Below are 25,369 nucleotides of genomic sequence, written 5' to 3'. Positions count from 1 at the left end.
TATGCATTGACTCCTATGGACTGCTGAAGGGAATCGTGAATTTTTCGCTGTAGTGTAAATTTCATAGAAGCGGCGATCGTTGTAGTGGGGTTCAACTGTAGTAAATTCATTTGAATGTTAGTGGCGCTTCTGCTTTTTTGTGTTATTAATAGCCAAAGGAAATGCCTTCAATACTATATCAACTGACCGCAGCTTTCTTCATCAAGTGCGACACTCTGTCCCATTCCAGGGCATCACTGGAAATGACAACAGGCACTACATCCTGGACCTGCTACGGACGTTCCCTCCCGATGTCAACTATCTCATTTGTGAGTTGCCTCATCTAGCACTGTTTGTGTGGGCATTTGGCTGGGGGTAAATCTCCAGGCTGTGCAGGCGGCAGCACCAACTGAAGAGATAGTGTGTTGCATCACATCACCAAACTATACCTCAAAAGGGCCTTTGAACCTGAAAATATTGAACCAAAGCTTCTTGCCAATCTTTCATTGAAGCTAGTCTCACATTTATGCCACAGTGTGTACTTAAAAACACACCCGACTCTATTTTTTTTTTAAAGATTGCTATCGCCGTCGCCGAGGAATTTGGGAATCGCGAAGCGGGAAGATAGCATGATATACAAAGTCCTGTATGTGCCAATAAAAAAAGAAAGCCCACAAGTTGCACACTGCGATTGTAGGTTCTTTCGTGGCGCCAAAACCGGCGCCTACCCTGAGCCGGACGTGCGGCTAATAAAGTACAAAGATGTGAGAAGTAAGGGTCACGCCATATGGACCGAGATGGTCCAAGTGGAGGCACGGCTACTGTCGAGGGAGCTGGGCCTACCTCGTAGATCCCGTGCGAGCCGCGAATGGCTGAACCGCTTCATGAAGCGACAAGGGCTCTCTACTGCTTCAGCAGTATTTTGTACAGCCTTTTCTGTATAGTATCAAATGTGCGGGCAATACGCGAAGCCTTTTTTTTTTTTCTTTCTTGGGGAGCTGAGAGTTGAGGTGCCGATTGTATGCAGGGGCGGGTTATATGTGCAAAATTATGTTACATTGTTATAACCGACAATTTATTATATTCGTGTTCGTTTTATGGAGGTTCGAGTGTAGTTCACCGGTGATGCATCTCGCGCTTTGAGAAATAGCAGCTCCCGCTGTTAGGACGGTACTGGTTCCACGTTATTTTGTGGTAAAAGAATGGTATCGTTGATGTGTCACGATTTCTCTCTCTGTGCCTCTGTTTTTCAGTGGATGGTGTGGAACTGTGCAAAGAGTCGAGAGCAGTGGGCTACCCGCGAGAACACAAGCACAAGCTGTGTTGCCTACGGCAGGAGCTGATCGATGCCTTTGTCGAGTGAGTGTACTGATGGGGCATCTTGTGTTAGAGCGTGGCACTTCGTGTTATGCGTCCTGCCTCGTCAGAGTGACAGTTAAACACAAAGATGGAACATCCACTGAGTACTCTGAAATTGTACTCTGTATTTAACTTACTCTTTGGCATTAAAGCGTGGCTGTTATAATATTTTGTTATCAATTTTATATTTGGTTGGGTTGTGTGCCTGTGCACCTCTTTACAATGTGCCATGCTAGCATTAGCAAGGAGAGGTTAGTGCTTGATGTTATTTGTGCTCGCTCATTGATTTGAATTCACTTCCACGCTCTAATTGAGATTGGTTCTTATTCAAAATGTTTCTGTAGACACTGTTCCATTCGGTTTGTCTTCGGTTCACCCTGTTCCTCTTGCCAGTAGTTTTTCGCCCCTGCTCGTTTCTTTCAGGTCAGCAGAGACTTGCGTCGAAATCATAAATGTTACACCAGCAATTATATACCTGCATTTGTAGGCTTGTGCGTGTGGTAAATTAGAGGTTTTAATCAAATTCGAAGTGTATAGGGATTTGGCCGAATACTGTCGAACTGGATTTGAATAGTAGATACGACATGTAAAGCAAAATGGGCATATTTGTCATGACACAACTAACCTTCAGAATATTTTTTATTGTTTTAAAATTTACCATACTCGGAGCATGTAAGCCGGTGTAACAAGCTTGTTAACATTAAAAAGAAAAGGAAGAATCGATCTGCGGGTGAAATGTTCCTTAAAGTAGGGATTGCCCATAGATATGTGTATTCACAGTATAGCATTTCTCCACTGCAGTGAAACATGCTTTACAGGGGGTTACATGCGGTTTGTCTACTAATGTGTTTCGAATACTTAAATACAAATACTGTAATAATTGTTCAAGTATTCGAAGTGCTTGAACATTCGCACGTGCCTATTGATTAAGTAATACTGCTTCCCGTCTTTGCAGTGCTCGGTACGTGCTGTTCATGAAGCTTGCCGCCTTCCACTTGCGGAGCCTAGAAAAAAAGCAGCTTACCAAGGACAGCGAAGAAGCAAAGGTTTGTGGGCCACTAGTGATCTCGCCTTGCATCTTTGTTGTACTAGGAGCATGAATTGTTTCCTTGCCAAAGGAACAGCCTTAAGTACATAACCCGCCATAGTAGGTTTGCAGCTGCAATGTTCTGTTACTGTCACGACAGCTGCATTCCAACATGGGTAAAATATAACACTTGCCCACATATGTAAATTTAGGTGCCGGTTGAAAAAGATTAATGTGACTAAACTCTAACTACTTGCTGAACCACTTTGCGTGTTTCAGGATAACTCCAAGGAAGGGTCCCCCGAAAAAGACTCTGAGGACAAGGACATGTTGGAGGCACCTCTGATGCCAGGGGAAATCAGGAAATCACCAGAGCGGCTAACAAACGGAGATAGTCATGGCACAAATGGAGTGTCATCCGACGGTAAAGCACTTCTATTCTGCCTCGTTCCAGTCATCTAGGAAGTTTCGCTGCACTTGGTATTAGACCATAGTAATGTATAAACAAGTCATTCTTCTTGTGTGGTTTGTTGTATTTGAGAAAACTGTTCGTATCCTTAATAAAAGGACAAAAGTTCATAAAAAAAGGACATCCTTGAAAAGTCAACAACAAAAACTTGACACAAACTCTGTACGGAGGCTTCATGTCTTGGCCACTTATTTGCATGCTATCGGCATGTTCAGAAATCTGTTGGGTCCAACTTGATGTTGACCTTTATAACAGTGAGAAAGTGGGAGAGATTGGGATCATTCCATGACTGTCTACAATGATTACTGTGTGCCATGGTGGCTTTACAACTAAACACAGTTTGAGATTCGATTTCCTAGCAATAATAGCCACATTCTCATGGCAGTGATGAACAACAGCACTCATGTGCTGGTAGCTTAAGGTTAAACTTATTAATCTGGACGCCTCCACTGGAGTTTGCTTGTAGCCTACCATAGCGGAGTTTTGGAAAGTGGGCCCTACACATGTATACAGTAAAAGCTCGTTAACTCGGATCTCACGGGACCGGAGAAAATGTCCGAGTTAACCAAATTCCGAATTATCGAACGGGCCATGGAAACAAAAGGAAAATGTACACGGCACAAAGACACCTTTATTTCTTAAAAAGGTGCGTTATTTTTGCCTGCCTCGCCGTCGGAATTTCTGACAGAATGATCTTATTTAATCCCATCAGGTGGTGGTGCGCACGTTCACTGTCGCTAGAACAAACGCAGAACTCCTCGAGGACAGCGACGGCTTCGGCGGCCTCCTGCATGGTGTGGCGCCGTCGCGTCGGCTCATCACATCTTTCAATATCATTACCTTTCTTTCAAGATCATTTGGTGGCTGCTGTGGCCGTTTAACTCCTGTGACGGTCGCCATGAAGTGCGGCGGCGGCGAAAAAGCGCACAAACACAGCCGCAACACGCGAAGTCACAACACAAAGAACCAAGAAACGAAGTAGTACACCAGTAGGTGTAGCACGAGCATAGCGAGCAGCTGTTAGTAGACACTGGATGTGCCGATGGCCCAAGCGCTTCTGCCTGGTGGTGACTAGCGCCACCTAGCAACTTTCCCCTCATTCACTATCATCATCGTCATATTCTGCTGCAGTTCGCTCAGTTTTGGTTTCCCCAAAACTCCGGTTCTGCCGTCGGCGTGACTCTGGAGTCCCGATAGCCCTCTCCGGAGTTGTCGGAGATAACCGGTGTGCGGCTAAATCCCTCCGAATCAATGAGCATTTGACCTCATTGAAATATACACAGTTTTGTTGGGGACCGTGCCACGAGTCCGAATTAACCGAATTTCTGAGTTAACGAGGTCCAGATAAACGAGCTTTTACTGTAGCTATAAGTAAGCAAAGGCAGTGATTTTTAGGCACTTGCAAATGGAGCCTGAAATCTCGCATGGTGTGAGTGCGACTCTTGCTCATTCTCGGCTGTATGCTTCTCTCGTTCTTTGCAGCTGAGAGTCAGAAAGATGTGATAGTCAAGGCTGCTCGGGGCGTTGGCTCTCTGAAGGATACAGGTGAGAGTCTCACATCGGTGTGATTTCTCATGACGCACAAATAGCTGATGCAGTAACGTTTGCACGCACTAACACTAATGCCTGTATATATACGTTGTTGTTTTTTTAACTTCGTTTTCCTCGACGGCAGTAGTTTTGCTGTCATGATGCAGTTCTTCAAGTGGTATCAATTTAGTATGTCCTTCTGAGCATGTTTCTGGTGTGAGTGTAAGCAAGGGTACTATCAGTTCTTGGAGTGAAGGAGGCTGATCAGTTGTTTTTCATTCCTCTATGCAGAGTTTGACATCCGGTTCAACCCTGACGTGTTCTCTCCTGGAGTAAAGCACGCTGGTGATGTAAGTGATCATGATTTGTTTTTCTCTTCTATTCTTGTTGTGCCCATTCATTGTTTTGCCTGTATAAGGAAAAAAAAAACTGCCCTCATGTGCTCTGGCTCATGCACATAACCACATCGATATCAGCACCTTCATATGTAGCACTTGCTTATAAAGTCATGCCACTTGTGCATGACTGCAGAATATTATCAAGTTTTAGCACAATGCTGTGCTTGTGAGCAATTAGTGACTGCTCGACTGACAGCATTTTTATCTTTTATTTGACATCCTGGTAACTGTATCGTTGCATAAAAATTAGGTTGACTGCACAAAGTGCTGCCAGTATTTTATATATTTATTGATCAGATATGATCACTGACCGATCTTAGTCTTTATGATTTCTTAGGTGTTAATTTGGACTTATTGCAGTAACTATGGAGTTATGAAGCACATTGTCTGTGCGGGCCTATGCATCCCGCTGGCTGCATCTTGGTAGGGCAAGTTTCAGTTAATCTTGCATCGCTGCACTTTGAGTTGACATCAATCTCTTATTGCCGGGTGTCTCAAATTTGCAACATACCAAAAAATGCCAACTACACTTGTCCCAAAACGCTTGCTGCTGCCTTCAATTCCAGCTGTCACGTATTTGTGGCAAACGTACCTGTCAGCATGAGACATTTAGTGCCATCTCTTGTATGGTATTCTAAGCTAAAATCAAATGTTTTGTAGCTTATGTGTGTGAAGTGCGTGTAGCAACTCTCGTGTCTCTGTTCTTTTTCTTTTCTTTTTTTTGTCTGAGTTACCAAAGTTCAATTTTCTATAAAACTTTTTTTAGTGTGCACTCATCCAAGGGGCTGCACATAACACGCTACATTAGTCTGAAGTACATTTTTTGTTGCACGATCCTCGCTTTTATGGTACGTCGCGAATTCGCGACATCTGGCACTTAAGGGGAGATGCTACTCGAAGACACTTTTTCTTTGATATTCACCCCAGAGGAATGAAACTTGAGCTGTTTATGGAACTTTTTATGCTGATTTCAAATATTTAATTAGTTTTCTTGCAAGTTGCACACTTTTAGCTCTGCAACATGACAAAGTGAAAACCTTAACTCTTTTGCCCCTGCCCCCCCTCTTTTCATCCCTAAAATTCTGTTATTTTTTACCGTTGATAGTTTATAATGCTTCAAATAAAGTCTAGAATGCAAATAACTAATTAGAAAGCACATACAAAATATGTAATACACGTGAAAAATAATAGACGCAAAAAGTCTATATTTCACCTGCCCTAGTAAAGATATACATACAATTTTTTATTGTACAATAAATTGTTGAAAATTAAACTAGATAATTGCATTTTTCATACTTTGGAAAAAATTTGGGCAAAATTTCATGCAGATCCGAGCACTAGAAGTGCTCGAAAAAGGAGGGGTACATTGGAAGAAATGGCAAAACTTCTGTTTTGAAAAAAAAAAACGAGTTTTAAAGTTAAAATTAAGTTTTTATTTATGAGAGATAATATTAAATCATATGAAATTTGCACTCCAAAAAGAACAATCCTTTTCGTAGTGGCCATTGTGTCTAAAATACGCCAGCACCATGAGTTTCTCCCTCTCGGCATTTTCGAGCCGACTCCTCACAGACATTTCGCTCACAGGCAGGGCCATGAAACCCTTGCCAAACTTCCGCTCCATCTGGCAGAGCCTTGTGCCAACTGCAAGCTAGGAAGAAGTTCGACAGGATTGCGAAATCCAAACTAAGTCCAGTGTCATGCCATTTTGCAACCATGTTTGTGCCACATACCGTTGTACATAATGGCAATGTCGTCCCTGCTAAGTACTCTCACTGCGAGCTCTTTCGATCTCTCAAGATTGGTGCTGACGTCATTCATTGCCGCATCACGAACTTTCCGGCTGACGGTGTTGAATGACTCTGATGCATTGGCTTTTGCAAGCCAACAACTGCCGCAAATCGGACCAGCTGCTCGTAGCCTATTCTTGGAGAGCGCGCCGCACAACAACTTTCACTTGCGAGCAATGCCTTTTCTCATTCATAACGGAGATAATTACATGAGAAAAGCATTGTTCAGCTGCGCTGCTTGACAAGACATGGACCCTGCAAACAGGTTTCACAGCACATACAGGCGCACAGCGGCCAATGGCGGTCCCCGATTCGTACCATGTGATAAGCCAGTGGCAGCGCTCGAAAAACGCTCCGAAGAGTGATTCTTTTCAGTATTTCTTGCGCTGCATCAGCGAGAGAAACTGTTAATATTTGAAGAGTGAGGCTCGACTCTTCGACTCATGCGAGAAACAATAGTTAGCGGCGACGCATTATCGGTGGCAAGGTGCTCGAAGAATGCACACTTTCGACCTTTTAACAGACATCTTATGCTCTTTAGATGAAATTTTAAAGCATTTCCAGTTAAGTGTCGACCTGTAATATTTTTTCATAACAGTAGAGGTACTAATCTTGTCAAAACAGGCAAAAATAAAACATCGGTAGTTTTGAAAAAACTCGCGCTTTTCGACCCGCAGCTCCCCTTAAGGGGGAGGTGGCATTGAAAAAAAAAACTTTTTTATTTGTTGACCTACAGCAATGAAATTTGGCATGCATACTCATAAATGTCTCAAATAGGGAAGTATGCAGTTTCATCATGATAGCTTCAGTAGTTCTCAAGTTACATAATGCTACATGGTCCAATTACATGGTCTGCTCGTGGAAAGCCTAGCGCTGCAACAAAACATGCCAGGAAGCTGCGAATGGTGTTGATCTTTACTCAAAAAAAAAAAGGTGCAGGGTATGGCATTTTCAGAATTTTTTAATAAGTTCTCTTTTTTTTTTTTAAGAGACCATCATGGCTGCCGACACACATTGTCAGAAACAGTGGCACGGACAAATCATCGTCTAGAAAAATAACAGGGCCATAAAACAGAAATTGAAGATTGCTGTACCCACAAGTAGTGTTTTCCTGATTCCACAGGGAATCGGGAAAAAAAAAAAGAATCAAAATTGGTCCAGTCATTCCCGTGCTACTCTGTACACGAGCAATGCACAATGTCCAAAACACACTTGTGAGAAAAAGCCTGTCGAAGTTTTTGACAGGCTTTTTTCAATAATCTTTTTTGTTTATCGTTGGATATTGATAAAAATTGGCACAGACACTAAGAATGACCTCACAGTGCTTCCATAAAAATTTTGAAGCGGTACCACAAATACTTTACGAGAAACAAATTGTTTCTTCATTGAACTATGTGGAGGGACTGAGCATAATGTCAAAAAAACAGTATTGAGAAAGCTGCATTTAAAGTTTCAACTTTCTTTTACGTCTCTAAGACACCTAAAAATTGTGATCTCAGGTTTGTCTTATAATATTTGACTTGTTTTCATGATTTACTCCTTTTCATGATTTACAAAGAACAGGTATGGATTTCAAACCAAGCTCTTTGTATGAAGGAGTGGTGCGATAGGTATGACAGAAAAGATTGTAATTGAATAAAACCATATACCGTATACACGCATGTAAGGGCTGCACCCGTGTAAGAACCGCATCCCGTTTTTAAGAAGCACACATTAAAAAAAAAAATTGCGTGTAAGGGCCGCATCCGCACTTTCCTTGACCCATACTTATTCAAAATGCGCTTGCGTGTGTGAGCTACTAGGCGTTGTCAGTAGATAGCGTTAGTGAACGCACTTATCATCAGCATATATTACGTCATTAGAATAATTTGTTGGTTTTCTTCATGCTAATATGTTCATGAAGTTGGCTAAAATTTTTAAGTTTTTTCAGTAGTGTTCCCGCCAACTAAAGGTTGAAGCGGGATTTTATCTTTAACTTCTAACACTTCTATACAAACGTGCTATCCATATCGGCATTAGCATCACCAACTTTGGTATTTGTGCATTGTTCGGTTATTGTGCTGTTCAGCCTGCCATGTGCTGGAGATTTGCGCACCGTTGAATGACTCTGGGACTCTAGCTAGTTTTCTGCGGGACGTTTACGTTTTGGCACGATGGGCAAGCAGCTGAATAGCTATACAGCTGGCTATAAGTTGAAGGTGATCGAGTTTGCTCTAGAGCACGAGAAACGGGCCGCCGGCAGAAAATTCGACGTTGACGAGAAGTGTGTTCGACGTTGGTGCGCTCAGAAGAAAGCCTTGCAGAACACCAACATCAAAAAGCGCGCTTTCCGAGGAAAACAGTGCAAGTATCCTGATTTGGAAGAGGAGTTGCTCCGCTACGTGACTGAGGTGCGGAACGATGGTTTTGCGCTCACTAAGGACATGCTGCGCATGAAGGCACTAGCCTTGGCACGTGCGAAAAATATACCGGCCGGGGATTTCGAGGCTAGTGCTGGCTGGGTGCGAAGGTTTCTGGAAAAGGAAGGGGCTCTCCTTTCAGCGAAGGACCACGCTGTGCCAGCGGCTGCCAGAAGACTATACCGATAAGGTGCTTAATTTTCACAAGTTTGTCATCGGCCTGCGCCATCAGCACAAATATCTGTTGTTCCAAATAGCGAACGCTGATCAAACTCCTGTGTGGTTTGACTCTCCCGAGAACTACACAGTCGAAGTAAAAGGCAAGAAGAGTGTCGCCGTGCGGACCACCAGTGCAGAGCGCCAACGCTGCACCGTGATGCTTTGTGTGACCGCGGACGGGCGGAAGCTACCCCCGTAAGTTGTTTTGAAAAGGAAAAGAATTCCCAACGAAGTTTTCCCCAAAGGCATCATGGTTAGAGCCCACGAGAAGGGATGGGTGAACGATGATTTAGTGCTTGACTGGGTAAAAAGTGTTTGGCAGAACAGACCGATAGCTTTGTTGGCCAAACATTCGCTTTTAGTGTTGGGCAGTTTCCGCGGCCACCTTACCGATAAGGGGAGGAGCAGCTGCGCCGTGTCGGCACAGACATGGCCGTGATTCCAGGCGGCCTCACAGGAATGTTGCAACCATTGGATGTGAGCGTGAATCGACCGTTGAAAGTTGAATTCCGAAGACTCTACACGGAATGGATGGCAACCGGCAATCATGAGCACACGCCGACCGGGCGGCTGAAGAGGGCACCGCTTGTTACTGTTCTTGGTTGGGTATTGTCGGCGTGGAGCTCGATGTCGACGGACATTGTGTCCCGAAGCTTTAAGGTCACTGGGATATCCAACAGCCTGGATGGCACCGAAGATGACTGTTTGTGGAATAATGGTGCTTCGCAACACAGCATCTCGGACTCCGAGTTAGAGGACTCGTCGAGTGACAACGATTAAGCACACACGCGGCATACTGCAATAAACGCTCTTCGTTCGCTAACTGGTACATTGTTTTAGTTCACTTAAAAAAAAAGTCCCGTGTGTGAGCCGCACCCTGAAAATTGGCCCTCATTTCCTGAAAAAAAAGTGCGGCCCTTACACGCGTTTATACGGTACTGAAATTATTACGCATATTTTTTTTTTTGTGCTGAAGTTGTCATTAGCGTAATAAAGTACTTGATTACAAATATTCACTGAACTTTTCTTTATTTGGAGAGAGGTTTATTGCATCAGAAAAATGGATCACACCATGACGGCCTATGCCTTCTTTCCAAATAACAATGTTATGGGCAGAAGACAGCTGGCACAGAAATTTCTAGCAGTATAATTAATGACACGAAACGGGCATATAAAAATTCGTGCCCCTGATTCATACACGCTCTTTCGCCGCTCTAGCCGTGAAACGCATCATCATACAGCCGGTCGCGGAAACTCTAATCTACAGCAATGCATTAACCTCGGAACATTCATAGACGTTCGTGGCGATATCAAGCACGGCTCCAAGCACGTCTGAATCGCATCACAAAAGCTTATTGACAGCGCTTCATATGACCGTGGGGTGCGCGGCCGCATGGACAGTGCAGCCGGCGTATAATGCACTTGCCGGCGGCGTTCGATGACGACGATGCGCGAAATGTGTAACTACGATGACAAAAAATCGGCGCGCACTGCACTTGACATCGCATTTTCGAATGACGACGCGCGAGACTGCTAGCCGCTGTTCCAAGCAATCCTTGGCAGTGAAGAGGGGGGGGGGGGGGTGTGACGAGCTTGACTGTGTTGTCCGCTGCTGATGCGTAAAATGCCCGTACGTGATCAGAGGAGCTAGCGAATAATGTGGTACATTCCTTGCAAAGAAGCACGTCGCCAAGAGTGCACTTACGCGTCGTTCCTGCCTGTAGTCTCGCTGTCAGCGGAGTTAGGGCTAAAGCCGACTCCGATGACGCGCCGCACTCGTAGACCGCCGCGCGCCGCTCGTAGTAATCTGATTGTGCCGCCGCTTACAGCTTCGTTGCTTGTGAAGAAGCAACCGCCACGAATGCGCTAGCGTGTCGTTCCTGCCCGCAGTCTCGCTGTCGGCGGAGTTAGGGCTAAAGATGACTCCGATGACGCGCCGCACTCGTAGACCGCCGCGCGCCGCTCGTAGTAATCTGATTGTGCCGCCGCTTACAGCTTCGTTGCTTGTGAAGAAGCAACCGCCACGAATGCGCTAGCGTGTCGTTCCTGCCCGCAGTCTCGCTGTCGGCGGAGTTAGGGCTAAAGATGACTCCGATAACGCACGGCGCTCATAGACCGCGTGCCCGCTCGTACTGCCGTAGTAACCTGATCGCGCATCCGCTTACTGCTCGTAACTAAAGCGTAATTATATCTTAAGTGATTATCAAGCCGTGAACACGTCACGAAGTGGCGATTTTTGAAAGCCATGTCCTCGCGACGCACAAGCAGCAGACGATCTCCTGGAGCGAGCATCGGGCCAATGGCGAGGAGAGCTGAGGAAACATTGCGGCCACAGCCAATCAAGGGCCTCAAAACGACCTTCAAACATTTGCTTTTTGCTCGCTTGTTGTCAAAGGGAGGAGCCAGCTGAGGCGGGAAAGTTAAGCACGGAGAAATGCTCTTTTCGATGAGCTCAAGAAACCGGCTCGCGGCCCAAGCATAGCGAAGCTATAATTTCTTGAAAAAGGCAGTTTTCTCGTCATTTCCAGAAAAAGCTTTGCTACCTAGGTGGGTGAAACGAATTTTTCGAAGTACTTCTGCACGGTTTTCAGTGTAGATATTTTGGAACCAGATAGGAAAAGGGTTCCAGAAACTGAAAACTTGAGTTTAAAAAATCGATTTTTTTGCCATTTTTCGCGATCCCAAAGCCGTGTCCCCCTTTAAGGCAGTAAGTGGTGACTGTTGGTTTGACAAGTTCATATTTTCTTTATTGGTAGGAGATGGACGTTGTGGGGACCTGAGGCGCGCCCGCGACCATTTCGCGGGCATTCCGCCACACGGCCACACCCTTTTGCTTTTCTGCTCTGTTAACACCACGTGGCGATCGATGGCGCCACGTGCAGGCACGGCACGCGGTACGCGCGTGCCGAGGGAGCGCTCTCTTCTCTGTGGTCGGCGCCGGGTAAGCACGTGTTTTCCTTCATCCGCATCCCCTTTGGGAATCGCCGGACTGTAGCCTGCCTGGGGTGGCCTTGGGCACCTCGGCAGGCATGTTTACTTGAGTGCTAGCTTCGGTAGCGTACGCTAAGCCCACAGCGGTGCCTAGTGCTTGAAGTGGTCGTACCACAATGAGCCGCACTTGCCGTAGGCCTACGCGTACGAGGTTTGCCCTAACACTCGCGACCAGGCCCAGTGGCCATCGTGGGAGTGCGCAGCATAGCCGCGAAGGACCTTTTCCCGACCGGCATGTCAAAGCTCGCCATTGCCAGCTGCGACGTGCTCGCGGTTTTCCCCTTATTGTGAACGTCCGCGTGCGGGTGCCTTTGCTACCCGCGTCCCGGGAGCAAACGTTGTACTGTTGTTCGGGGTGCCGCCAGAGGCAATAAAGTGTTGTGTACTTTTGCATTAGAACACTGTCTATTTGCTGTGCCGCGCTAAACGCCTTATTAGTTGAGCGCGCGCGAAGCGGTGCGCTACACGCGAGTAAACGGAGTAGCGGCCCTGTGGCTCGCTAAGCGTGAACCCGCGGTGATCGTCCGCTGCAGTTAGTAGCGGGGTCACCATACTGGCGCCCAACGCGGTATCAAAGATTAGTCTTAGCCGAGTCAGCCCGCCTTTGCGAATCAGGCTCGCCGCGTTTGCCCGCGTTATGTCTGCTCCGCGTGAGTTCTGTCCGCTGACGCTTTTAGCAGATACCGCATTGCTCGAGAACAGGGCCAGTGCCCCCCTTGAGCATCACAATCGCGCACCCTCACTTGTCACAAGCCGCAGTCGGGATGACACGAGGCGCTACGTATCAGCTCCCACTGGAGAGGTAGCGTGTTTTGGGTCCGGGGCCATAGCCCAACCCGAACAGTGCACAAGGGCAAATTGGACTACTACTGCTTCCTTTGGAATGCATGGCAGTTCCATGTCACAGCGCTCCAAAACTGCTCTCAGTGGAGCTTCCGGGGCGCTGATCGGCACCGCAGCCTCAGCCGTTGCCGAATTTTGCCCGCTGGCTGCTACGCAACCTAGCAGCCAAGCTCATTTCGAGCATGCGCCTGCACCGCTAGCCGCAAGCGGCCTAGCATTTTCACTTGAAGCTGCCGCAAGAGTCAGCTGTGAAAAACAGGCGCTCCCCAAAGTCGCGACGGCCGGTATCCATTTTGAAACCGCGCCGCTTATCGAGCTCGGAGACAGTTCCCCATCGCTCGCCCGCGCCGCTAATGCACCGACAGCTTCCTTTGAAGCGGGCGCACAGACGCTGCTGCAAAATGCCGCCCAAATGATTCAGGCACTCACGGGGGCAGTCCAAACGCTTTCAGCCGTTCCGAAACGCCCTCATCCCGCTGTCATGTTGGCCGTTCCGACCTACAGCGGGTATGGTGATCTGCAAAGTGCAAGAGATTACCTGGACTCCCTCACACGTTATCAGAGAGCCATGGGTCTAGACGACCAGGAAGTGCTCGGACGCGTCGTCCCGGCTGCACTGACGGACACGGCGGCCAGGTGGCATCGGCTTTCCGGCCACCGAGCAGCAACCCTCGATGAGTTTCGCGCGGCCTTCCTGCGCAAATTCTTACCCGCTGACTACGAGAGTAGGATGCAACGCGAGCTCGAGCTCCGCACACAAGCTCCTGATGAGTCGCTTCAGGAGTACGTACGCATGATGGAAGACCTTTTTTCTATCGCTGAGCCCAGAGCCTCGAACGAGGAGCGCGTCGAACGGGCGATTAGGCAGGCACACCCGACTTTTTCGGCGTACCTGCGCGGCGGTCGCTTCCATGATTTGGAGGAATTGGCCGTCAAGGCAAAGTGCATCCAAGGCGACATTCTCGCCGCGCGTTCCTATCACCCGCCACCGCCAGCCAGCGAGGCCCTCGAACCGCGCTGCGCGTGAGGAGGGGCCATGACCCTTCCTCAGCGGCAACAGCCCGCCGGAGCTGCCTTTGCGGCTACTGCTACAGGTGGGCGTGTGTGGGAGATAAGCGATCGAGCTTTAGATCCCTACACGTACGGGAGGCGTGCAGCCGGTGCTGCATCGCAACTCGACGCGCGTGAACAGGGACGAAATCCAACCAAGCGCATCACCGGTGGTAACGGTCGTCAGAGCGGTTCCTTTGATCACGTGGCGAACCGACCCCGGCAGCTCGAAGCTGCTCCGTCTCGGGAAAGGGACCGCGATGGAGTGCGCTGCCGTCAACGAGGGCACATAGCGAGGGAGTGCTCCGCGTTTGTGCCTCCTGTGAGGCAGGGAAACGGGAGCGCGGGCCGTTCGTGAAGGCACGAGCGGCCGAACCCTTGCTTCTCCCCTCTGTGTATCGGGCAAGCAGTCTTTCTGGTGCGCACGCGCCGTTGATTTCGGTCACCATTGTCGGTCGCAAATTCTCGGCGTTGCTGGACACGAGCGCAAGCGCTTCGTTGTTTGGCGAACAGGTGTTGTCCCACTTGCAGAAGCGCTCGGTGCGCTTGCAGAACAGCCGAACGACATTCACCCTCGCGAAAGGCGTGGCCCAGTCAGCGGGCGCAGCGAGGTTGACTGTCAGATGGGGAGGCCGAATGAGACGCGCGCATTTCGTTCATCTTCGAGGGCTCAGGCCGAATGAGACGCGCGCGTGTCGTTCATCTTCGAGGGCTCAGTGTTCCTGTGATTCTCGGTCGGGACTTCTTCTAAAAACCGGTATCGTAGTGGACATTGCGAATGGAGGCTATCGTGACGGACCTTTTTCCGAGCTAAAGCCGTTCATCAGCCCACCGGCGCTTTCTGTTGCCTGTGCAGTTGAAGCGTCGAAACCGTGTCACGTGCGAACTTCGGGGGCAGGCCCCTGCGCTATGCACTCGTCGGCTCAAAATCCCCATCGGGATTGAGCGGCACGACACGAAGAGGCTCCGCATCCTTTGATCGCCTGCGCGACTCAATTGACTGATACACAGAAGGCTCGTCTATCGGCATTGTTACGCGAATACGATGAGCTCTTCACCGATCAACCCGGCTGTACCGATTTGGTGAGCCATTCGATCGAAACTGGCGACGCGCTTCCTTTGAAGTGCAACCCCAGGCCCGTCAGCCAGGCCAAAAGGCAGGTAATTGACGGCTTGCTGGACGGGATGCTTTCAGCTGGCATTGTTCGCCGTTCGTCCAGCGCCTGGGCGTCTCCAATTGTGTTGGTGCCTAAGAAAGATGGCAGTCATCGCCTGTGCGTAGACTATCGCCGTCTCAACGGAGTGACTCGTAAGGATGCCTATCCGCTCCCCAGGATTAGCTCCATCGTAGGAAACCTCGGCACTGCGCGGTATTTTACCACATTAGATGCCTCCAAAGGTTACCTACAGGTCCGGATGGATGAGCGTGACCGGTGCAAGACCGCGTTCACGTCCCACAGAGGGTTATTTGAATTCACTCGTATGCCCTTTGGTCTTTGCAATGCTCCTGCGACTTTTCAGAGACTCATGGACCGCGTCCTCCGGGAAGCAAAGTGGTCTTACTGCATGTGCTACCTCGACGACATCGTGATTTATTCACGAACCTTCGAAGAGCATTTGGCCCACATTGCCGATGTGCTCGAGAGGGTGAGAGCCGCCAGGATGACGTTAAATCCCGCAAAGGCCCAACTAGCGCAAACCCGAGTTCGGTTACTTGGCTTCACGCTGGGCGAAGGCTCCATTGAGCCAGATCGGGAGAAACTTCGAGCAATCCTCGATTTCCCCGCGCCCAAGGACGTACGCGGCCTGCGCCGCTTTCTCGGAATGGCCAACTTTTACCGGTCTTTCATTCCGTCCTGTGCCCGAGTGCAGACGCCCTTGACCAAGCTCTTGGGTAAGTCAGCTGAGTGGCGATGGGGACCTGAGCAGCAAGAGGCATTTTGCCGTCTGTCTAGGGCCATTGCGGAGACGGCGCAGCTCAAGTTTCCCGACCTCACCAGACCGTTTGTTGTCCAGACTGACGCAACCGATCTGGGATTAGGAGCAGTTCTCCTACAGGAATACGATGATGTGTTGCAGCCGCTGGCCTTTGCCAGCCGCTCGTTGATACTCGCGGAAAGCAATTATTCCGTGACCGAGAGGGAGTGTCTCGCCATCGTGTTTGCACTGCGGAAGTTTGATGTCTACCTCGATGGGACAAAATTTGTGGTGCAAACAGATCACAGCGCACTTAGCTGGCTGATGCGGCTCCGTGAGCCTGCAGGCAGGCTAGTGCGCTGGGCTCTCCTAATACAGCATTATGACTTTTCAGTGCAGTGTCGGAAGGGGAGCACTAACTTGGTAGCTGACGCGCTATCTCGTGCCCCAGTGTCGACCAGGAGCCTGGATCCCGGTGCGACAACCGCTAGCGGTTCCTTTGCGCACGCGAGCGGCGCGGGCGGAACGGCGGCCGAGCCGCCGAGTGGAGAAAAGGGTGAGTGCGCCGACGAGCAAACCCTTTCCACGGGCCAGGCAAGCAGCGCGTCGTGAAGCGGGCGAGAGGGGGAGCGAAAGGGAAGCGAACCCACGACGCCAATGCGAGCGGAGGCGATGGCTGCAGTCCTGAGTGGGAACGATACCAAGCTCCCCTTTGAGAGAATGGGAATCTCTTTCAGCAGACAAGAGTTACTGAAGGCCCAGCAAGATGATTCGTTTCGTCGTGAGTTGAGCGACGGTCTCAGGGAGACGGAGCGCCGAGATGCTGCTGGTAGTGCAGCGGGGGTCGCAGGGGTACGGGAACCGGCGTGTGTCGCTGGGTCCCCCGCGGATACATACTTGCTGGACCATGATGGACTCCTGCTGAAATACATAGCCACCGATGAGGAGTCAGTGGACCCGTTTAAGGTGGTTGTGCTCAAAAGTCTTAGAGGCGCACTGTTGCGAGCCTCTCGCGACGAGCCCATTGCCGGTCACCTGAGTGGCTCTAAAGTTTTTGCGAAACTGAGCAAGGTTGTGACTTGGCTTGGCATGAAGCGTGACATTTTTCGCTATTGCCGTTCCTGCCACGTCTGTCAAACGGTGAAATCAAGGGGTGGCAAGCCGCCCGGCTTGATGAAACCGATTGTCAGTGAGCGTCCGTGGCAAGTAGCCACCTGCGATCTAATGGGGCCGTTCCCCAGGAGTAAGCAGGGGTTCATACATCTGATGGTAGTTGTTGATCATTTTTCCAAATGGGTGGAGCTGTTTCCGCTGCGGAAAGTGACAGCGCGAGCGGTGCTAGAGAGGCTACTACAGGAAGTGTTTTGTCGGTTCGGCTTTCCGAAAAGATTGATCACGGACAATGCGTCGTATTTCACCGCTCGGGTATTTGGGGATACGTGCCGTTCCCTAGGAATAGATCACTGCACCACTTCGCCCTACCATCCCCAGTCCAATTTGACGGAGCGAACCAATCGTACGCTCAAACCGATGTTGGCGGCCTTTGCCGAAAGTCAAAGGGACTGGGCAGACCATTTGAGTAAACTTGCGTTTGCAATCCGAACTTCCAAGAGTCGCTCTACTGGTTTCTCTCCCGGCTTCCTTAATTTCGGAAGGGAGTTGGCAAATCTGGTGACCAGTGTCATGCAATGCCAGCTCGGAGACGAGGAAGAACCGGCAGACTACCATCCCCAGTCCAATTTGACGGAGCGAACCAATCGTACGCTCCAACCGATGTTGGCGGCCTTTGCCAAAAGTCAAAGGGACTGGGCAGACCATTTGAGTGAACTCGCGTTTGCAATCCGAACCTCCGAGAGTCGCTCTACTGGTTTCTCTCCCGCCTTCCTTAATTTCGGAAGGGAGTTGGCAAATCTGGTAACCAGTGTCATGAAATGCCAGCTCGGAGACGAGGAAGAACCGGCAGACTGTTCTGCCTACGCTTCCACACTTCGGGACAGGCTTTGTCGAGCTCTCAGTAGAGCGAGGCAGAGTTTGGCATCGGCCAGGGCCGAGCAAAAGGCCCAGTACGACCGAAAACGTCGCCACCTTTCATTTAAGGTAGGTGACCTCGTCCTGAAGCGCCACCACACTCTTAGCGATGCGAGCGAGGGTTTCTCAACTTCGCTCGCTCCAAAGTGGCTTGGTCCGTACCGAGTGGAGAAAGCTTGGACTCCACTCGCATATTTGCTGAAAGACCCGCTTTCGGGAAAACTCAGCCGTGCCCATATCGCAGACCTGAAAGCCTTTGCGTCGAGGTCTGACGAGCCTGCGCCAGCGCCCAGTGCCTCTTCGCGCAAGCAACGGCGCACACCCGGCGTGGCGGAGGCGGACCGCATTCGGACCACGCACCGGTATAATCTGAGGAAGCGGTCACCTTAGTGATTTCGTGCCGGACGGCGGGCTTATTTCTGCAACCGAAGGCCCTCCTCTTTACTCTCTAGTCTCAGTTAGCTAACTTCTTTACAGCCAGTGCTTGCAAAGAAGTCGGTTCCGCCCAGTTACTGCTGCTGATTGTCATTTTAGTGCTGTTGTTTACTTGATGCTTTTTTTTCCGTGTTTTCTTTTTTTTTTCTTCTCGCTGGAGGAAGGGATTGTGAATTAATGCTTTAGCGTGGGGAGAGGGACAAAGTACACTCTGCGCTTCTTTTGCGGAGCGCGTTTGGAGAGACCCGATCATCGGACGTGTGTGTGCGTGTGTGCGTGCGTGTGGCAACAACTTAAGAAGTCACCGACCCCTACACCACCTTGCACTTTGGAGGTGTTCGAAGGCCTGTGGTCGTTAGGCAGCCCGGTTGCGCCCTGCTCCCGACCGTCGCTGAAAAGCTCTGCTGGCCTTTCTATCACGGCTCCTGCACGAGGCCAGCTGTCGCAGACGCTGTGCACGACTCGACCGACGCCGCAGGACGCCTCGCAGCCAGTGGATTTGGCGACCTTGATTCCAGCAGAAGGGCCGGCTGTCGCAGCGAGGTCGATCCGAACCTCCACCGAGGCGGCGTTCGTCGGACTCGCAGGGTTGTCGTCAACATCGAAGAGACGAAGGTGAGCCCGTTCCTCGCATGAAGGCCTCAACCAGAACCCTGCCCTTGAACTCTCGCATCCACGCAGTCACCCAAGCCGGGCATTACGTGACGCTGCCCCTCCCAGCCGTGGACGCGCTCTTGCGTGAGCATCATGAACTCCCGTTACCCCTCTTCCGCGGAGCCATTGTGTTTCTCAAAAGTATTCTTGTGTTGTTTTATTTTTTTTTCTTCAGCAGCAGTTGCAGAGCGAGGCTGAGGCTAGCTGTTGCCCTTTGCATGACGCCTTTGCATGCATGGGCGACGACCGGCTGCCTTTGCAGACCGGTATATAGGGTGAATTAAGGAGAGGAGGATGTGGGGATCTGAGGCGCGCCCGCGACCATTTCGCGGGCATTCCGCCACACGGCCACACCCTTTTGCTTTTCTGCTCAGTTAATACCACGTGGCGATCGATGGCGCCACGTGCGGGCACGGCACACGGTACGCGCGTGCCGAGGCAGCGCTCTCTTCTCCGTGGTCGGCGCCGGGTAAGCACGTGTTTTTCTTCGTCCGCGTCCCCTTTGGGAATCGCCGGACTGTAGCCTGCCTGGGGTGGCCTTGGGCACCTCGGCAGGCGTGTTTACTTGAGTGCTAGCTTCGGTAGCGTACGCTAAGCCCACAGCGGTACCTAGTGCTTGAAGTGGTCGTACCACAACGAGCCGCACTTGCCGTAGGCCTACGCGTACGAGGTTTGCCCTAACACTCGCGACCAGGCCCAGTGGCCATCGTGGGAGTGCGCAGCATAGCCGCGAGGGACCTTTTCCCGACCGGCGTGTCAAAGCTCGCCATTGCCAGCTGCGACGTGCTCGCGGTTTTCCCCTTATTGTGAACGTCCGCGTGCGGGTGCCTTTGCTACCCGGGTCCCGGGAGCGGACGTTGTACTGTTGTTCGGGGTGCCGTCGGAGGCAAAGTGTTGTGTACTTTTGCATTAGAACACTGTCTATTTGCCGCGCTGCGCTAAACGCTTTATTAGTTGAGCGCGCGCGGAGCGGTGCGCTACACGCGAGTAAACGGAGTAGCGGCCCTGTGGCTCGCTAAGCGTGAACCCGCGGTGATCGTCCACTGCAGTTAGTAGCGGGGTCACCATAACGTTCAGCTATTTATGGGAAAATTTTCATAAAATGGATGGACGTCTGTCTACCTTGTGGCGAGCAAGTGCAGAGCCCTATTTTTGAAACAGGGCTTCGCACTTGCTTGCCACCAGATAATAAAAGTTACAAAAGCTGTCATAGTGACAGCAAAGATGACGATAATTATTCTGATCATCATGCACAAGCATGAGTGCCTTCATCAAGCAGTTAGGATGGAGCTGAAGATGTGATACATGAACCAAGTGCATGTCTAAAACATACAGTGCTACAAAAAAAATTTTTCGCATATCCTCGAAGTGAATAATGATGAAGGAGCTTGCTCCAGAGGTTGAATCCGGTAAACCGTGAATCCTCTGTACATATGCTCAATTATCATATAAAGACGTGACACGATAGTTGTGGTGTGATTGTATATACACGTTATACACACAATGTTTATTATTTACATATCAACATACAGTTAAACTTGCATATAAAGAATTTCTCGATATAATGTAGTTTTTCTATTCCCCGCCGTTGCTCTATAGAAGCACATGTATTTGCGACCTATATATAACAAAGTAACAGTGGAAGACAACTTAGATATAACGAATTTTCCCCTTGGACAATCTAGGAATTTTGCTTCGCATTTTGGCACTTTTATACCAGCATGCATGAAGCCTGAAGCGGCAGTGGTGTGCACAGAGCGAGCACTCGTTATTGATTGCAGGAGAGGGCAAAGCCGGCAGGCGAGCTTGCACCCTACGAGCAGGCATCGCCACTGTTCTTGCTGCCACGAGTGCATGTGAAAATGTGCCTCCCTCCCCCCCCCCCCCTCTGAACAAAAATTTCTAAAAAAACTACAATTTGCGAGTTGGCAGTGTGACGCTTTTAGTAAGCATCACATATGTGGGGCCATGTTTCATATGGAGGGCGCTTTACTGAATAAATACTGCTCTTCGTTTTCGACGCCATGCATGCATAGTTTCACTGCGCACGCATGGTGTGGCTCCTGACAACATTCAGCTTTGCTTTTTTTTAATTATTGCGATAGCAGTTATATGGACAGTCACTGCCAGTTTTTTGCCGGCACCCCTGCTGCCGTCGTCATTCATCATATGTGTATACGTATTCATATATATCTGAAAACTCTGGAAATGAAAAAAAACGTCCGCACTTAGTGTCCAGCTCCTCAAGATACACCGACGCGTGCTTGTCTCCCACGCGTACTTTGCTTCGCAAATTGGGGAGGGGGGGGGAATAGATGCTTGCGCGCGCGCTTATCCTTCAGTGAGGTGAATCGCACACCTTCGACTTTGACTGGTATGATTGTGTTTAGTTGCCAGGCACACAAAGTTCACTTCGCCCACTGGACAGGCGCCATTTGCAAAAAGAGTGCGCTTTTAAAACGCAGCGAAGTTATAACTGGGGCACATGTTAGTTCACACTCATATCTCTACCTGTGATTACGTTTCGTGCTTCGTTTTTGTTTTAGGAGTGCATTAAGTTTCGAGCGGTAAATGTTGTTAGTTCGCTCTCGGCCTGTGTATGTTGTTTTTGTGCATCATTTGTGCATGAGCAGCGCACTGTACGTTTCAATGTGCTTACCGTTCTCAGCATTACATTCCAAGTTGTTTCTATTGCATTCATTGCTTTGCCCTTGCAGCGAAACTGTGACTTTTCTTTCTTTAATTTCGGAAAACCGTGTTGTCACCACCAAGAAGATGTCAGATTAGGCACTGATGAAAACTCTCAGAGACCACTGTGACGACGGACCTTCGGAAGTCGACTCGTCACGCGCTTTCGTCTTGCACAACACTGCGAGTTCGCAGGCTGGTAGATTTTGCGATTAGCCGAATAGTTCTGGCAACACGACGGCGCGTTGAATGCAATGCAACGAAACGCGATAGCGAAAAAAATTGCAATGTTATAAAAAGTAAGGCTGGCAGCCAACTGTTTTGGAGCAGATGTCGCGGAACTCCTACAAAACGCTTGCTGGAGCAAGTACGGCCACTCCAGAGAGAAGTGCTCTTTTTCACACTGAAGTTCGCGTTAAAACTGCACTGATACTCGCCGAAATAGCAAGCGCCGCAGCGATCACGACTGCCCTTAAAAAAGTTCATTTATGCTACTCGAGCGATTCCCCCTTCCCTCCCTGCGTTGTTTCATGCTCGTTCAAGATGGGTGGTTTACATTCTGTTTGAGCATTTGACGGCAGTTCTAACACGCTGGAGATGTTATCTTATGCATTTTCCAGGCGAGAGGGAAGGGCTGACTCATTTGATCTCTGCTTCAGCAGCGCTCGCGCGCTTTTACCCGCTCGTGAAAGTTACGATGTGCAGGGGAATTGTTATCAATTTGGACTTGTTACAAAACATGGCGGCGACGGCAAAAACCTGTCGAGAGTGTCTATATAATTGCTATCTCAATAATAAAGCAGTTTTTTTACTGTAAAATAAGTGTTTTAGCTTAAATATGCCTTCAGTCCCCCTTTTGTTTGATTTGCGCAATTATTTTCCAAATTTTCGTACGAAACCTGCATATAAGGAAATTCTCCTTATAATGAATTTTTCTGGGAATTTATCAATTTCGTTATATCCAGGTTTAACTATACTATATACAGATATTTCCATAAGTGATGCAGTATATAAATTTCACGTAAGCTCGGAGGAACGTTTTTTTTTTCTTTAGTATAATGGCTTTGTGATCCATAAGGTATAAAGCCAGAGGATATTGAAAAATAAGATGTAGTGGAAATTTCGAGAAGGGTCCTGACTGCGAGCCTGCACTGCAGCCTTATTGCGAGCCCTCCCCGCCACCTCCTTGGCTCCTGCGGTGTTCATAGTCAGTAGCGGTATGGACGCGCACTGAGTGATGTCTGGCGAAAGAGAAAGGAAGCACGCCGAGAGCGAGCGCTATATATAGGAGCGGCCACCTAGCGGTCTCCTACCAAACTAGGACTCGCACCGAGAATGGAGCGAGTGGCGGCTCGCCATCTAGTGAGCACTCTTAAAACGAAGAGCACAGCTGCACCTCTAGCGGTAGCAATGAGCATTAGCCTACACACCGGCATAGCAAGAGGTAACCTCCCAGCAGAAGGAGCAAGCCCCTAAAGGTTTGTTAAGAACAGCAAGAAGTTCCACATCAGAAAGCTGCTCTTTATTTTAGTGTGACACTGTCCTTGGTCTTATTGAATATTTAAAGGAATTTTCGGTGTTGCCTTCATGGGTAACATTGTTGAGCACAGCAATCATTTAGGATGCAGAAACGTTGCAACAAAAAACTAGCTTTGCCTCGTGACAATCTAGATCAGTTTCTCGGCACCACCACATTTATGTCACTTTCGACTCCCAAGAAATCTGCTATGATAGCAGGGATAGTCTAGGGTTCCCACATAGTCACAGACACTGATGTCACATGATCGTTGTGGAAACGATGTAACCAAACTTGCATTTAAACAAGTGACTACAAGCCATTGCCTGATGACACAAGCAAGGGTTGCCTTTTCAAGGTTCGACTTAGAACATATCTCTGTATTGAGCCACATACTGGCTTAAGTGCCTGCTGTCATCAATTTGTGACATACCTAAAAGTATGCATTAAAGTTGCATTTCGGACAAATTAACTGCAGAGTTAAGTAAAGGTTTATATATCATGCTCAAAAATGAAAAATTGCCCCGCCGCGGTGGTCTAGTGGCTAAGGTACTCGGCTGCTGACCCGTAGGTTGCGGGTTCGGTTCCCGGCTGCGGCGGCTGCATTTCCGATGGAGGCGGAAATGTTGTAGGCCCGTGTACTCAGATTTGGGTGCACGTTAAAGAACCCCAAGTGGTCAAAATTTCCGGAGCCGTCCACTACGGCGTCTCTCATAATGAAATGGTGGTTTTGGGACGTTAAACCCCACAAATCAATCAATCAAAAATGAAAAATTCATATTTTTTTCTTCGGGGGTTTTGTAATTCAGGCATTAAAAGGTTAAAAAGACTTTGGCCATCAAAGTTTTCCTTTATCTCTCACTGTATTATTCCTCTCCAGTGTGCAGATACAGGATGCCCATACCTTCAAAATGTTTTGCACCTCATTTCTTTTGCAGGAGGAGCAGCTGAAGAAGCAGCAGCGTCTAGTCATTGAGGCAGCAGACTTTTTGGTTGCCGACCAACTACCCGCTTTTGTGAGTACTAAGGAGAAACACCTCGTTTTATAAAGTGTTGCATGGTGTGAGGTTGTTTATTGACAACACAAACACACTACTGACAAGTTTTTTGTGTTGCTTGCATTCTTTCTCTTGTGTCTATGGCAGCACTCTTAAGGGGGGACACGGGTCTTAGAAGGCCAAAAATCGCAAAAAAATCGACTTTTTGAAGCTGACATTTTCGAAATCTGCGCCTATTTTTGCACTTATCTGAAAAGTTTCTAGCTTCTCGCGTCATTATTTCTGGTGCAAAATCAATTTATAACATCCCTGTGAGATGAATGTGAGTGCAAATTGACGCTAAAATCGTGCTTTTTCCGCGCCAAACTGTTGCCGTTACACACAAGCTATCGTGTTCATCTTGTTCTCGTTTGGAAGGGTCGTTCTTAATCTTCAATATCCCGCCATCGCTGGCTCACTTTGCTCATTAGTTTTTTAGCAAAAACGCGTCATCGAGAAGCACTAGCGCGCGATTCAGTTGGCTGCTTGGGGCACTTGACCAAATTTAGGCACCCGATTGGCCAAGGGGGGCTTTCGGCGTCTGCTACACCATCATGACGCGCACGGACATGCGCCATTTTGTCATGGTGCTACTGACTGCTTGTGGCAGTAAAGAAGTTCCGTGCTACAGTAATTTGTGAAGTGGGTTTGGCGGTGGTTCGTTTGCTGTGAACTTCAGAAAGATCCCCGCTATGGCTCAGGACAACGAGGATAACGAACTCGACGCAGTCAACGGCGGTTGCCGAGCCACCGGTGTAGGCCTACCGTATAAACCGGAATATAAGTCGAGATATTTTCAATAAAATAATAAGCTAAAGTCGCCCCTCGTCTTATATAGCGGTGTTTAGCCGAAATTGCGATGCTGTCTGGCAACATGTAACTTGCATGTGCTTGCAAAGCTGGACGCGGCGATATCCGCATTCAAATCCAATCGCAGTCTTTTTTTTTTTTCTCCGTCTGTTTTCTTTGTGTTCGTGATTTGCTTCTGATCTGTTCTGAGTTCTTGCTCCGCTTGACATTGCGCTGCATATTTAGTGGCC

General features: G+C 49.0%; 1 protein-coding gene across 1 annotated transcript in view; it reads left to right on the top strand.

Annotated features, from left to right (window-relative positions):
* The window catches only part of LOC142803980 (clustered mitochondria protein homolog), a 133,057-nt gene that overhangs the window by 68,439 nt on the left and 39,249 nt on the right, over window positions 1-25,369 (top strand). The window contains exons 15-21 of the mRNA XM_075890379.1: window positions 230-308; window positions 1,233-1,338; window positions 2,294-2,384; window positions 2,645-2,789; window positions 4,317-4,379; window positions 4,656-4,714; window positions 24,231-24,308. Of these exons, the coding sequence (XP_075746494.1) occupies window positions 230-308; window positions 1,233-1,338; window positions 2,294-2,384; window positions 2,645-2,789; window positions 4,317-4,379; window positions 4,656-4,714; window positions 24,231-24,308 (621 nt within the window). The remainder of the gene's footprint in view (window positions 1-229; window positions 309-1,232; window positions 1,339-2,293; window positions 2,385-2,644; window positions 2,790-4,316; window positions 4,380-4,655; window positions 4,715-24,230; window positions 24,309-25,369) is intronic.

The sequence above is a fragment of the Rhipicephalus microplus genome, chromosome 3, assembly GCF_043290135.1.
Source record: "Rhipicephalus microplus isolate Deutch F79 chromosome 3, USDA_Rmic, whole genome shotgun sequence".
Classification (NCBI taxonomy): domain Eukaryota; kingdom Metazoa; phylum Arthropoda; class Arachnida; order Ixodida; family Ixodidae; genus Rhipicephalus; species Rhipicephalus microplus.
This window is presented reverse-complemented; position numbering and strand designations above follow the sequence as displayed.